This window comes from Mus musculus, chromosome 1 (assembly GCF_000001635.26).
Source record: "Mus musculus strain C57BL/6J chromosome 1, GRCm38.p6 C57BL/6J".
NCBI lineage: Eukaryota > Metazoa > Chordata > Mammalia > Rodentia > Muridae > Mus > Mus musculus.
In genome coordinates this window covers 131,329,483-131,342,794 of record NC_000067.6, presented here as the reverse complement: position 1 = coordinate 131,342,794, position 13,312 = coordinate 131,329,483, and the positions used below count along the sequence as shown (strand labels likewise).

Here is a 13,312-nt window from a genome sequence, read left to right as displayed (position 1 = left end):
TTTTACCATCATCATTATTAATCCATGCATCAACCATTAAGTTATTCACTAATCATTTATCGTGTATTTACTGTATGCCAGATTCTATGCTGCAAGTTGGGACTGCTTAAAGTTGAGGAGAAAGGAGAGAATGAGGGCATAGGCATACAGGGAGAGCTTTAATTCTGACTTCCTGTGTTTCTAAATAAGAAAGGTACAGTGTGTAAGTGCGTGGATGTGCGTCAGCAACAAGGACGAATGGTGCTGGGGGAAGCTTTACACAAGCTGACTTTTAATTTTAATATGTGTAGCTTCTTGACTCCAATGGGGGCTATCACTGTCCTCCTTTCCAAACTATATTATCTTCTAATAATAGAAATTTTTGGCAACTCTTTCTGAGCTGATTAAATATCAGTGACCTAGTCTTATTGTATTCCATTTTTAAAATATATTTTTTAAAATTTTAGATTTATATATATTACATATGTAAATTTTATATTTGTATTTTAAATTTAAACTTGAGAATTCCTCAAGTTAAGAAATTTTAGGGCTTAGGGTTGGGGAGATGGCTTAGTCAGTAAAGTGCACGCCACACAAACACGAAGACCTAAGTTTGAATCCCAGTAACCCATGCAAAAGAAACATAGACACTTGTAATCTCAGAGCTGGGGAGTAGAAACAAGGAGATCCCTGGGTCTTGCTAACCAGCCAGTCTAATGATTAGAAAGCTCCAGGTTCAGTGAGAGTCCTTGCCTCAGAAAATAAACTAGAAAGCAATTGAAGGAGATACTGTGACTAACACAGACCTCTGGCATATATGCATGCATGCACACACACTCAACAACAAAAGAGAAGAAGGCAAGAAATTTTGGATATGAAAAATCTATACTTAACCAAATCTTTCTCAGAATTATTTTCTTCTTTGAATAAATCTATAACATACATATTCAGAAGTTGACATTTGTTCCAAAACAAGAAGGCTGCTGAGATGCTTCAGCACGTTTAAGAGCTTATATAGTACTCTTGCAGAGGATGTGAGTTTGACTCCCAACACGCATGTCTGCAGGCTCATAACTGCCTATAGCTCCAACTCTAGGAGATCCAGTTCTCCTGGCCTCTGTGGGCACCAGCACTCACATGCACATGCCCACACATAGACACATAATTCAAAATAAATCATTTTTAAGAAAGAAATAACTTTACCCTAACTTGTGACTTCTAAAATCCTACCTACCTGTTCCCCTTTTACCTCAATACATTGGGGTTCTACAACCCATTCCTGAATTTGTTAGCCATGGTGCTCCTTGTCAAAAATTGGGCACATTGCTTTAACTAACAGCAATGAGTTTGGGCTTTGTTACAGATTTGCAAGAATTCATTACTTTTTGTGAATGGATATGATATGTGTCACGTAATTTATGTCCTGGTAGCAAGGCATTTTTGGTGGTAGTAGTAGTGAAATGGACATTCTGGTCTCCATATTAAAACAGAGGGCTTGCCTATGCTTGTCAAACAGTGAAGGAAAAAAATATCAAAGCAGCATATGCTAGAAGTTCCCTGCTCTTGGAAAGTGGTGAAGATATCCTTCATCATGGCTTGACTCATAGCTAGTATGTCTAGTGACCACGTGGGCTTTTGGATAGTTTTATGACTGCTTGCTACTGTCATCAGATTAATCTGTCCATGAGACATCAATTAGAAATTTGAAGTATGTCTTACAAAGATCAGTTGTTTGCAATAGTCTGTGGAAAATTATAGAATTTTAAACTTGAAGCATCTTTTAATTATCATTTAACCCAGCCTTCTCATTTGAAAGCTTTGGGGAAAAAGAAAAAGGAAAAAAACGTGCAGCGGATGGATAGCTTGAATAAGGCCTTCATCAAGAGCTGAACCCAGAGCTCAAGTCACTTGCTGGCACGGGCTTTCCCTCTGTCCCCTGCTGAGGAGCTAAAAGGAAAGACTCAGCAACTCTCCTCCCTTATTATAAGAAGGGACTTGTTTTCTGACCTCCTTGTCTTTTTGGCTGTCACTCAACTTATATAGTACATCATCCCCCAGTGTCTACCTCTTTTCATTGTTGTTACACCCTTTTAAAAAGACTAAAATGTATCAAAAGGAAACTAAAAGGAGGTACACATGCCTTACCTACCCCTGACACCTACTTTCCCTCCCTGTAGCCATGGATTAAAACTGGTATATTTAGTCCTTTCAGAGGTTTTCTATGCATAGGCAATTGGTGATCTATCAGCGAGTGCCCTTAATACAATCAATTACACTGGAATTGTAAAAAACGGGGCTGGGAATGTAGCTCAGAAGTTAAGAGTGCCTGCCTAGCTTGTGTGACATTGTGAGTTCCTTCTTCATCCCCACAAAGCAAAATGATAAGAAATAAAGTGTGACAAGCAAGTATGCCACTCTCACTGTCCCCACTAGGCTGTCATCACTTATTCTGAATATTATTCATGTTAGTCTAAAAAGAGTTGTCCCATATCTCACAGAAATCATTTTCCAATGGCTGGACAGAATTCCATTGTATATTCGCATCATCCCCTTTTAGCCATTTCTCTGCTCTGGTTAGCCAAGAATCATCGAAGCCCTAGGAAGCTGGAGTCTCCTAAACATTTTTTTGAAAAAATGGAGTATGGGGTTCTTTTAAAAAAACAAAAACAAAAAACCTTAAAACAAAACTTTTTTTTCAGATTTATTTTTGTTTATGTGTGAGTTTTTGTCTGCATGCAATTGCTTTAAAGGTCAGAAGAGAGCACTGGAACCCTAAAACTTTACCTTGTGAGCCATCATGTGCATGCTGGAAACTGAGCCCAGGTCTTCTGCAAGAGCAGTAAGTGCTCTTAACTGCTGAGCCATCTCTCTAGCCCCAAGTATGGAGCTCTCAAGTGGGAAGTAGAATGAGGAAGGGATTGAAAATAACAAAGTCAAACTATCTGAATTCTTAGGGGTAGATTTGGGTAAGACAATAGGAGAGAAGGCAGGCTTTTGTCCATCAGGCAAGCTGCTAGACTTAGAGCTGTGGTCTGGTATATTACAGTGTGTGTGTGTGTGTGTGTGTGTGTGTGTGGTCTGATTTTATATATAATCTTGATATTATGCTAAATCACCAAAGGGCTACTTATTCCCCCCCCCCCCCCAGCTTCAGCTCTCTAAGCTCCTTGTCTGTTCAGCAGCAACTGAACCCTTCAACCTCCACTCCCCTGATCAAGACAGGATTATTTATCCCCAGCATGTCTGTCCTGACTTCTGGGTAAGATAAGGAAGTGATGGATAGTATGTCTGCAGACTCTGGGATCTTTTTGCCTTCTCACCTAGATGCCAAACCTGAAGTTGTTCTTCCTACCCTTATATTAGGGATTCAGAGCATATCTTGCTGCAGTTTGGTCCTTTAGATTAATGGAACCTGAAAAGGTAACTTCATACTTCTTTATCAGATTGTTACTTGTTTTCATGGTTCACCAAGTGACAGCTGAAGTTACCCAGTGAGCTGTGAACATGAACTTGGGGTTGGGAGTAGAGAATAGAAACGTGAGTGAGGTAAAGGAATTTTTAATCCATTCCCTTTCAGAATTTTGGCTGTATACTGAGCATTCTGGTCTGAGTTAGAGGTTATAGCTTCTTGGATTTTCTTCTTTAGGAAACCCTTGAGACTTCTGGGATAATCTTCCAAAGACAGGCCTTTCAGGACATGGATATTTCCTAGAAGCTTTTCCACTCTGGGTCCTAAGTATGATTCCAAACCTGCAACTAGGCATTGGATGGGGATTAGGATATCATCCAGGGAAGGCTGACAGCAAGTGAGCTGACAGCTGGAACAGATGGAAAGAGAAAGGTGACAAGAGAGCCTATTTTCATGCAGATGTTCTCATGCAAAGGCATAAAGGATCTGAGAACAGGCCTTAAATAAGGCAGCAGAAATGACTTAGCATGGCACTTGTTTCTGGTTTGTTTTATTTAGAGTAGAGGCTGGGTTTATAATCGCAAGGAGCAGTCTATACAGAAGAGAATGAGATTGTTCACCATTTATTCTTTCTTCACATTTATTAAGTTTCTACTATCTGGCACTAAGCATCATGAATTATCAGAATAGTCAATGAGATGGTCTCTGGATAGGAAGACAGCAGAGGGGTAACCCTTCTGTGATTGAGCTATATGAAAATGGTGCCATGGGGATTTATAAGTTACCCATGGGGCCACATGGGCAAGCATAAGAGGTTCTGAGGCCATCTCCCAGAAAAGCAAATTTCCCTTTATTTTAAATGGGAAAGAAGGGAGCAAGCTCTTAGTTAAAACCTCATACTGCACAAAAAGATGTAGAGTAAGAGAATTCAGAACTTTTCACTTTATATTTATCATTAATGAAATGGTAATAGTCATAAAAATCAAGGGCTTGGTTACAGTTCTTTTTCTTTTTTTAGTTAGTGTACAATAAAAGACAGAACTATTATTATTAAAATGTTTATTCATTGGAGCAAAGCCTTGTCTTTCTATGACTTATGGATCATGCTCTGAGAGACCTTCCCATTCACTTTTAAGTTAAACACCATCATATGAACCAGTGCATCAGGAGATAGCCAAGGCAGACTCAGATCCTCAAGCATGGCTGTAGAGGAGGGTAGAGAAAGGACCCTCACCTCCATTACCACCTACTAGCCTGCAGTGGTGCTCTCCCTCTCGTAGGATTGTCTTGTCTCCAATAAAGAACTACTGCATCTTCCTCAAATATGGGTAGAATTAGTATGAGAATCAGATGAGAGACTCTGTGCTAACATAGTCTAAAGCCTTCTGGGTTGCTGTTAATGTAAAAAGAATGACTACTATGAAAGTCTGTTCTGCTTCTCTTTGGCTCTTGAATGTAGTAGATGGAACATTTTATAATAATGCTTCAGAGCACATACCATTCTGTCAAACCGCATGTTTGGATACTATTATGTGTCAAGATATTCCTGGAAAGACACATCACACAACTGCTTACTCCAGATAGAGAACTATGACAGACCATAACAGGGATACCACCAATGTCCTACTTGTGAACCAGTGAGGTTTGGGGGACTTGCCTATAAGAGCAGGAGTGACTCAAAGACATCTCCATCCCAAAAGCTCTCAAAAGCTGGGTACCTGGGGAACACTGCATAGCCTGTGGGCAGCTCAATGGGTTGAAGAGTATCCTTTCTTAGTCTGAACCTCTTTCAGGCAGCTCAGCTGGTCTCTGGTTCTTTTCACGCTGCATGGCTGTCCCCTGCTTCTTTGTAGCAGTTGGGCTTGTCTGAAGTGACTCAGTAGTCTATACTGTTTACTCTTGGGAAAAGGGCCTTCTGGATCTGGCCAGTTTTAGAAACTTCCTGGGCCTGTTTTTGAGTTTTTAACTCCCTCTCTTATGGCGCTTCCCTGGGAAATGGGTTGTTTTAAGGGGGTAGGGGTGTGGAGAACACCTGCCGCCCAACAGATAGTGACTCCATCAGTCTCTTTTGACCTTTGAGCAATTTCATTAATCTCTTCAAACCACACTACCTTCTTTCATTACTCAAGTAAAGTAATGATATTAGTAATTTATGTAGTTGTTTTGAAGATTTGAGGAATTATCCAGTCAAGCATAGTCACTCACAAGCCAGATGAGATGTCAAAATGGAAATTACAACAGCAGTCGTATTGCACCTGCTATTGCAAGTGTGGCGGCACGTCTTATCTTGTGCTTGGCATCTGTAGTTACATGTGCAAGGTGTCAGCCGCTCCAACTGAGTACCCCGAAACTCCCAACTTTTCAAGAAGCCTAGAATAGAAGGTGCAGCTTCTTAGGGTCTGGCTTATACAAGGGGGCTCTGCAGGTTAGGCTTACCACTGATACAGCTGCTAGAGTGATGAAATGCACCCTGGGGCGAGCAGGATATCAAGCTAAGCGGCAGACAGCAAGTGCATGTCTTCACACCAACAACACTGATGCTCAGGAAGGTCGTCCACGCTCCCTACCCTCTCATTCATTACTGGGACTGAAGGAGACAGATGGAGGACTTTACTTAGAGAACAGTTTTCTTATACAGGCTAACATGAAATTCATAGGAAAATCCTATATAGGATATGCACCTACCATGAAAATCATCACAGAGAGAGAGGGAGAGCAATGGGGAGGGAGGGGGAGAGAGGGAGAGAGAGGGGGGGGAGAGAGAGAGAGAGAGAGAGATTTTTTTAAATCTTAATGTTAATGGACTTGTCTGAAATTTGAGTCAGAAAGTGAGAAATCAAATGGCCTCTCAAAAGTAATATTCCAGCTGGACATTTATATCTTGTGTTTCTTCCGGAATCTAAGTTCTCTTGTTTCTCCTCTTCCCTTACAGAAAATGAAGGAGTACTTGGAGGGTAGGAACCTCATCACAAAGCTACAAGCCAAGCATGACCTCCTGCAGAAAACCCTGGGAGAAAGTGAGTGTGAGCATGCTCTGCTGGAGGTTGGTAGAGCAGTGAGGCCCAGGGCTCTCTTCCTAAGCACGTGCCTCCAGTCCTCAGCCAGCCAGCCCCAACTGGTTATATGAATGTATTTCTCTTCCTAGACTATTCAGTGGCTGCTTGAGCAGTGGGAAAACAGCAATGTGTAAGACGAGCTAATGTTCATCATGTTTCTTTAAACAGAACACGTGTACTCTCTACCCAGACCCTTCACCTTTCTGCCACATATGTAAAGGAGCATGGGGCCATGGCCTCGCCAGACACTTGTTAAGACTCCAGGCCTGGGGAGAGAGAAGGCCCTCGAATGAGGGGGATGGACAGACTTGTTTCTTTAGCTATCAGGGTGAACATTCATTTCCTTTTACTTAAGTGTCAGCCTTCTCTCTACTGTAGCTGTACTAAGACCAAAGTGCTAAATGTATTCTCATGTCTGGCAATAATCTTACCCAGACACTGGAAAGTACTGAGGCAGAGAACTGGACAGACATTCTGGACTTTCTCTCCCTAGTCAGCCGTCAAACAGAAGGTGGAGGTTGAAAAAGAAGCTTCCCTGAGGTAGTTTGGCACCCTGCCCAGGTCTCCTGCCTAGCTCTCAGCATCCTATGATTAATGGGATTTCCAGGTTGGGGATGCCCCTGAATGCTCTGCCCCTACCCCCTACCCCACTGGTCTGTCCTCCACAGGGAGCACGAGCTCTCCTCACTGACAGTGTGCTTGCACTCATACAGAAAAATTAACACTTGGAAGTAAATTCTCGAGCACTCCACAGACAGACTGTGATGTAAAGCAGAATTTACAAGACACATTGACTTTTTAGCTCAAGAATTGAAATATCCCATTTTTCAGACCAGACTAACCTACCTACTCTTCTTGCCCTGTCCTTGTCCTGCCCTGGACAATTCCCCCAGACCATTTCTTTTCTCTCTAGCATCTTTGACCTTGTGATTTTTTTTTAAATGTTTGCTTTAATGTGAAGGAAAAAAAAAAGCCTTTTAGTAACTTCTGATCTTTTCCTACCTAAACAGTTCAAGTCTAGGCATGAAAACCAGATCTGCTTACAGAAAGTCTCTACTCTCAAGCTACCAGATTGCCATATGGCAAGTAAAGGAAAGATGGCCCAGAAAAATTACCTGAAGAAACTTATTATGATTTCTTTTTCTCAAAACAATCTCAACACAGCCTGGAAGGCAGGCAAAAAGGCTTTGGAACCATGTGTATGTGCATGTTTATACACATGTATGCACCAAATCATGCTACTCTAGAGGGGTGGAGGTTGACCACTGGGGCACTAAATTGCCATAATTTAAAGATGACAAGTTCCAGAGATAGAGAAAAATAATAGCCATAAATCACCCTGTGTGCACATCATCATGTCCCTGCCTTCTGTAAGTATTTGTCACCATAATGCAAGAGCCTCTTGTTCTTGCCACAGAGGGATAATTGATATGTATGAATATTCCAGAATGGAAATGGGACAGATGTTGAAAATAATGGCTCAGAATAATATTTTTGCAAATGAAAGCCAAGCCTTTCAGAGCTGTTAAAGATTGGGGGATGGTGTTTTTGAAAATGAGCTGAACTATCTTAACAATTAGCAACACTAAATGAAAGAAAACCCTGCCTTCCCCAGTGCTCCGAGCTGCCTTTCCTGGATCTCGAATAAGGAAGATGAGTTGATCTCGTCCTTCCTGACTCAGGGCCCGCCCAAGTCTGCCACTGATTTAGCTAAGGCAGATCAAGCTTCATAACTGTTAGCCCAAAAAAGGCCACATATTACATCATGGTTTATGCATACATATGTGCATAGTTTTGTTAAATTTTTTCATACCAACTTTAAGGTTTTCTATTTCATTTTTCAAAACTCTCTCTGGCCGGTGAAAATCTTACCCCCTGTCATTAGATTGAAAGACATCATTTGATACCCATGTGGGTATTGTTATCCCTGCCTTACTATGCCAGTTAACAGGGGAATTTAGTATGCTTCTAAAAGTAGAACCTACATATCTTCTCCTTCCTCTCTCCACGTTTCCTCTTCTCCTCTCCAAAGTCAACTGTGTGTGTGTGTGTGTGTGTGTGTGTGTGTGTGTGTGTGTGTGTGTGTGTTCATAAAGTGACAAGCAAGTTTATCCCATGTCCTATATCCCAAAACCTACATCTCGCCACCATTACACACATACTCAGCACATAACTAAGTAGCTGAATTGTATGGGAAGGCTTACCATAAGTTTTTGTTCTCTAAGGTATGATTTGACTTGTTCTTCCCACACATGCATGCCTATTTTCTCATTAGGAAGTAGAACTGATGAGGTTCAGAGAACCTGGAGCAGTAAAGTTCCTGCCCAAAATGAGGTTGGGGCAGTCCTTTTCTTTTCGGCCTCTGGCTCCCTAGGAAGATACGAAGGGCATGGTTATTCTTAGGGTATACTGGTCTCCCCACCTCTTCTGCTTCAACAAATGCATGTTGCCCTTCTCTTTCCACAGGTCAGCGGACAGACTGTAGTCTTGCCAGGTAAGTGACCCTGAGAAGGGATAAGGAGAGGCCCCTGGGATAGAGCCACCTGGGAAAGAGCCGTAGCTGTGCTTGTAAAAGATACTGGATGGCTTTGCAAAGGAGTGGCCTGAGGCACAGTTGCTTCCTTCTCTTTGCCTTACTAATCCCATCTCCTTTCAAGTGGCTGTGGAGTTGCTGCCATTTAGGGTAGTCTGAGCAAAATAATGTCATGGGAGTTGTCCCTTGATTAAAAATCTTCCAGAAACTCCCCAAAGCTACAGTACTTCAAAGAAAATAAACACTAGACTCTGGATCTTGATAACCTCCTAGTTAGAAGACTTCAACATGTAACCTTAGAGAAGTCTCTGATACAAAGAAGACTAGGTGATAGTGTTTAACCTGAGATTTTTTTTAAGTGTATGGAGAAGATGATAGGCACTAATTAGTGACTGTTGTGGATAAGGAAATATTACATTGCTTTGACTTGACAAATAGCACTGGGAGAAATCTTTGCTGTTCAAGTATGCAGTCCTTCCAGTCTTCCTCCACCTTCTCTCCCTCTCCACCTCAGCTAAATATTTTCCCTCACAGTCATAATGGTGCTATGAGCTGGCAGAGAACAAGACATTCATTCAGCCAGCACCCTGAGGTGCCTGAAAATGTGCTGCTTTAATGACGCAGATTGCCTTCTCTCAGCTCATACAGTCGTGAGGCCACTTACAGTTACAGGCTCACTATTTACTGATGACTTAATCTGATTTTCATCATTTTGTCATAGTGGGTTAGAGCTGAAGTCCTGTTACTATGCCATTCTTGAGGACTGGAGGGAGCTAAGAAGATAAAATTCTGTAGGACCTGTCTCCTGATGGTATAGTCTTAGCTTCTTCGTCAGAGGTACCACATCTCTGGAAAGGCTAAGAAGAGCTGCACTGATTTCCCATGCTGTTTATCCCTTTCCCCATGTGTGACCTTGGACTATCATCTCTCCTCTCAGAATATCAGCCTCCTCTTGTTGAAGACAAGCATTTTGTTAGCTCAGAAAAGCGCTATGATTTCAGCAAGGAGCCTTAAGAGCAGGCTGGCGGCAGAGTGAGAACAAGGCCCAGCCTCCCAATCCATCTCCTACCTTCCCAAAGCAGGGGGTGCCGTCCACCTCGTTGAGTAGTGTGCTTCTGTGTCTGATACCCTTAGAGAAAAAGGCTCCTACAGCTAAGCACGGCTTGAAAAGCACCGACAGAGGCCCTGAGTTCCTTTCAGTCTGAATGTCCTGCCATCTAAATCAAAAACAAAACTTAATTAATTAATTTAAGTGGTCCTTTTCTTTTTCCCAAGAGACTCAAGAGAAGATATATCACTCTTTGGTGTTTAGTTTTTGTTTCCTTTCATACAGAAAGATCTTTAGATTGTCTAACATGACTCTACTACAGAGTAAACTATTTGCTGCCTGTTTAAGTTTTGAACAGTGATAGGCATTAAACCAGGGACCTCTATGCTTTTATGGAAGAATAAAGTTTATTAGGCTTTTGTTGGGAAATAACTTGGCAAGTCTCTTAGCTTTTTCTGGAACTGATCTCAAAATTATGATATGTTTCATTACCTGCTGTTACAATTGTTTTACATGATTTAAAGCTTTAGTTCTGGATTTAGGAGTGATTGTCTCATTCTGTCCCCTTTTTCTCTCTTTCCTTCCTGTTGCTGGACTGGTCCTTTCTGATTTGGTGGGGCAACCACAGGCGAAGCTCAACTGTGAGGAAACAGGTAAGAGCCCAGCAGAGCCAGATTGTCCAGCCCGGCTCATGAAAATTGTGTACCTCCCTCAGCCATGATGAATTCCATGCCATGCCTCTGACCTCATGCTCATACGTGGCTGCACCTTTAGTTACAGTATAGTTAAGATTGTGGCAACCACCAATTCCAAGTTTTTGGGAATTATCATAGGCTTTGTAATCCAGTCTTCTCCTTGTCAGATCTCCAGGAAATCCAACACCATTGAACTTACAGATTAAGTTTGATTTAAACTTGGACAAATTGTTCCGTAACAGCCAATGATGTCCTTCTCTGTGAGAACATAAAGAGGCCTCACACTTCCTTACATACACATTAATAACACCAGCAGCTCAAGCTAGCTGATCCTCAATCTAAAACGTCCTACTTACTAAAATTTGTAGGTCATCTTAGATGTATTCCTGACATACCCTAATAATATAGATATGAACCTGTTTTGGGAGTGAAACAAAAGAAGTGCTCAGCTCGACAGGTTTGCACTGACTTTCACCAATATATTTAAATTCACCGCTGAGCCAGTTCTTACCCATGTTAGGAGGGATCTTAGCAGTGGCCTTGAGTAATCCACACCAGGGGAAATCTCAGTACAATTTTTACTTACTTTAAAAGGAAAAAAATTTAAATGAAGTATATTTTTGCAGTAGCAAAATTCCATTCACTAATTATAGTCTGTGGTAAGTAGTGAAGTGACTTCATGTTCCCTAAGCTTCTCACACCAGCTTTGCAGGAGGGAAAGTTAGCAAGTACAGGGTGGAAGGCAGGGCTCAGAAATATCCTTCTGTCTACCCAGGAAAAAGCTGATCCAGGCCTTTTTAAAAAGTCATTTGCAGGGGCTGGAGAAATGGCTTGGTGGTTAAGAGCACCGACTGCTCTTCCAAAGGTCCTGAGTTCAATTCCCAGCAACCACATGGTGGCTCACAACCATCTGTAATGCCATCCAATTTCCTCTTCTGGTGTGTCTGAAGACAGCAACAGTGTACTCATATTAATAAAATAAAATAAAATATTCTTTAAAAAAGTTGAAGTTGATAAAAATTATATCTAAAAAAAATTATTTGCAGGGATGGAAAGATGGCTCAGCAGTTAAGAGCACTCGCTCTTAATTTAATTTAAATTTAATTCCAGCACCTATGTCAAGCTACTTACAGTTGCCTGTAACTCTAGCTCCAGGAGATCCAACACCATTGAAGATTTACTTATTTTATCTCATGTGTATGAGTGTTTGGCCTGCATGTATGTGTATACATTATATGCATGCCTGGTGCCTGTGTGAAAGGGACGGGGGGTGTCAGATCTCCTGAAACTGGGGTTACAGATAGTTGTAAGTCACTGTGTGGATTCGAATCCACTGAGCGGATCCTAATCTAGACCTGGGTCTTCTGCTAAGGCAGCAGGTACTCTTAGTTGCTTAGCCTTCTCTCTAGCCTTCATCTTCCTCTTGACCATAGATGTCATTTTCATAAGAAAAATTAATCTTTTCTTTCTTTTATTTTGTTCCTTTTTTATTATTATTTTTTTAAGTACAGCATCTTACTTACTATACAGTCCAATTTGACTTTGAACTTATGATCCTGATACCTCTGCCTCACAAATTCTGGAGCTACAAGCATGTGCTAGCAGGCCTGGCTATACATTTTTTAAATGATAAAAATTTTACTGTAACTTTCTACCATCTTATTCCTATAATTCTTTTTTTTCTCCTTTCTCTTGGGGTTTCTCTTAAAACTCGAGAGGAATGGAATGTCTCTCAGAGATAATTTATTGCATTTAATAGACATAATAAATTAATAGGCATATATCTTATAGCCTAAGCAACCATTTTTCCTTTATTACCAAGAATAGGCTTGAACTTGAAATTTATTTCTTTTCATTTCTGATCTAACTCTAGACTTCCTGCTTAGTCCTAGGGCTTGCATGTGGGAGCTTTGCAGCCTCTGCTGTAGCTGCAGGAGTGCTGGAGTTTGGTAGGTAGTATCTGCCCCTGACTAGGGTCACCATCAGTAGTGAGTGGCACCTACCTGCTTTGCATGGCTATTGCTACACTAAAGCATTTGCAGGCAAGGTACCAGATTTGCATCAGAGTCCAGGATTTACCACATCCAATAAACCCCTTTAATTGGCTTTTCTTATAGTTTCTCTCTGTCAAGAAGTTTTTCTTAAATGGTAAGAATAGTAAAATCAGGCTGGAGAGATGGCTCAGAGGTTAAGAGCACTGACTGCTCTTCCAGAGGTCCTGAGTTCAATTCTCAGCAACCATATGATGATTCATAACCATCTATAATTGAGATCTGGTACCCTCTTCTGGTGTGCAGGCAGACATGCATGTAGAGTACTGTATACTAAACAGATAAATCTTAAAATAAATAAATAAAATAGTAAAAGCATAATTTAGAAGATCTTGTTCATATAAATAACCAGAATATCAATGTTTGTTTCTTATAAATCAGTTAAATAAGAGAAATAATCTGGAGATTTGTTTTCCTGTAGAGACTAAGTTCAAACCAGCCCAGACCTTTCCTAAGCAGGAGGGGACCCCTGAGCCATTAGTCTCAGGCCTCCTTGCTCCACTCCAGCCCTTCCTTTCCTCTCCTGCGCATTACTTCCCTC

At 41.2% G+C, this 13,312-nt stretch overlaps 1 protein-coding gene and 1 long non-coding RNA gene across 5 annotated transcripts in view; one reads left to right on the top strand and one right to left on the bottom strand.

Moving 5' to 3' along the window:
• Gm51644 overlaps nucleotides 1-13,312 on the bottom strand; it is a 114,910-nt gene that overhangs the window by 47,696 nt on the left and 53,902 nt on the right. The gene's annotated exons all lie outside the window — the stretch shown is intronic.
• Nucleotides 1-13,312, top strand: part of Srgap2 (SLIT-ROBO Rho GTPase activating protein 2) — a 242,281-nt gene that overhangs the window by 184,737 nt on the left and 44,232 nt on the right. For all 4 annotated transcript variants that reach the window (XR_001781100.2, XR_001781103.2, NM_001081011.2 and 1 more), the window contains exons 11-13: nucleotides 6,321-6,405; nucleotides 8,911-8,938; nucleotides 10,654-10,678. Coding sequence is in view for 2 of the 4 variants with exons in the window: in NM_001081011.2 (NP_001074480.2) it covers nucleotides 6,321-6,405; nucleotides 8,911-8,938; nucleotides 10,654-10,678 (138 nt within the window). In the remaining 2 variants the exon portion in view is untranslated. The remainder of the gene's footprint in view (nucleotides 1-6,320; nucleotides 6,406-8,910; nucleotides 8,939-10,653; nucleotides 10,679-13,312) is intronic.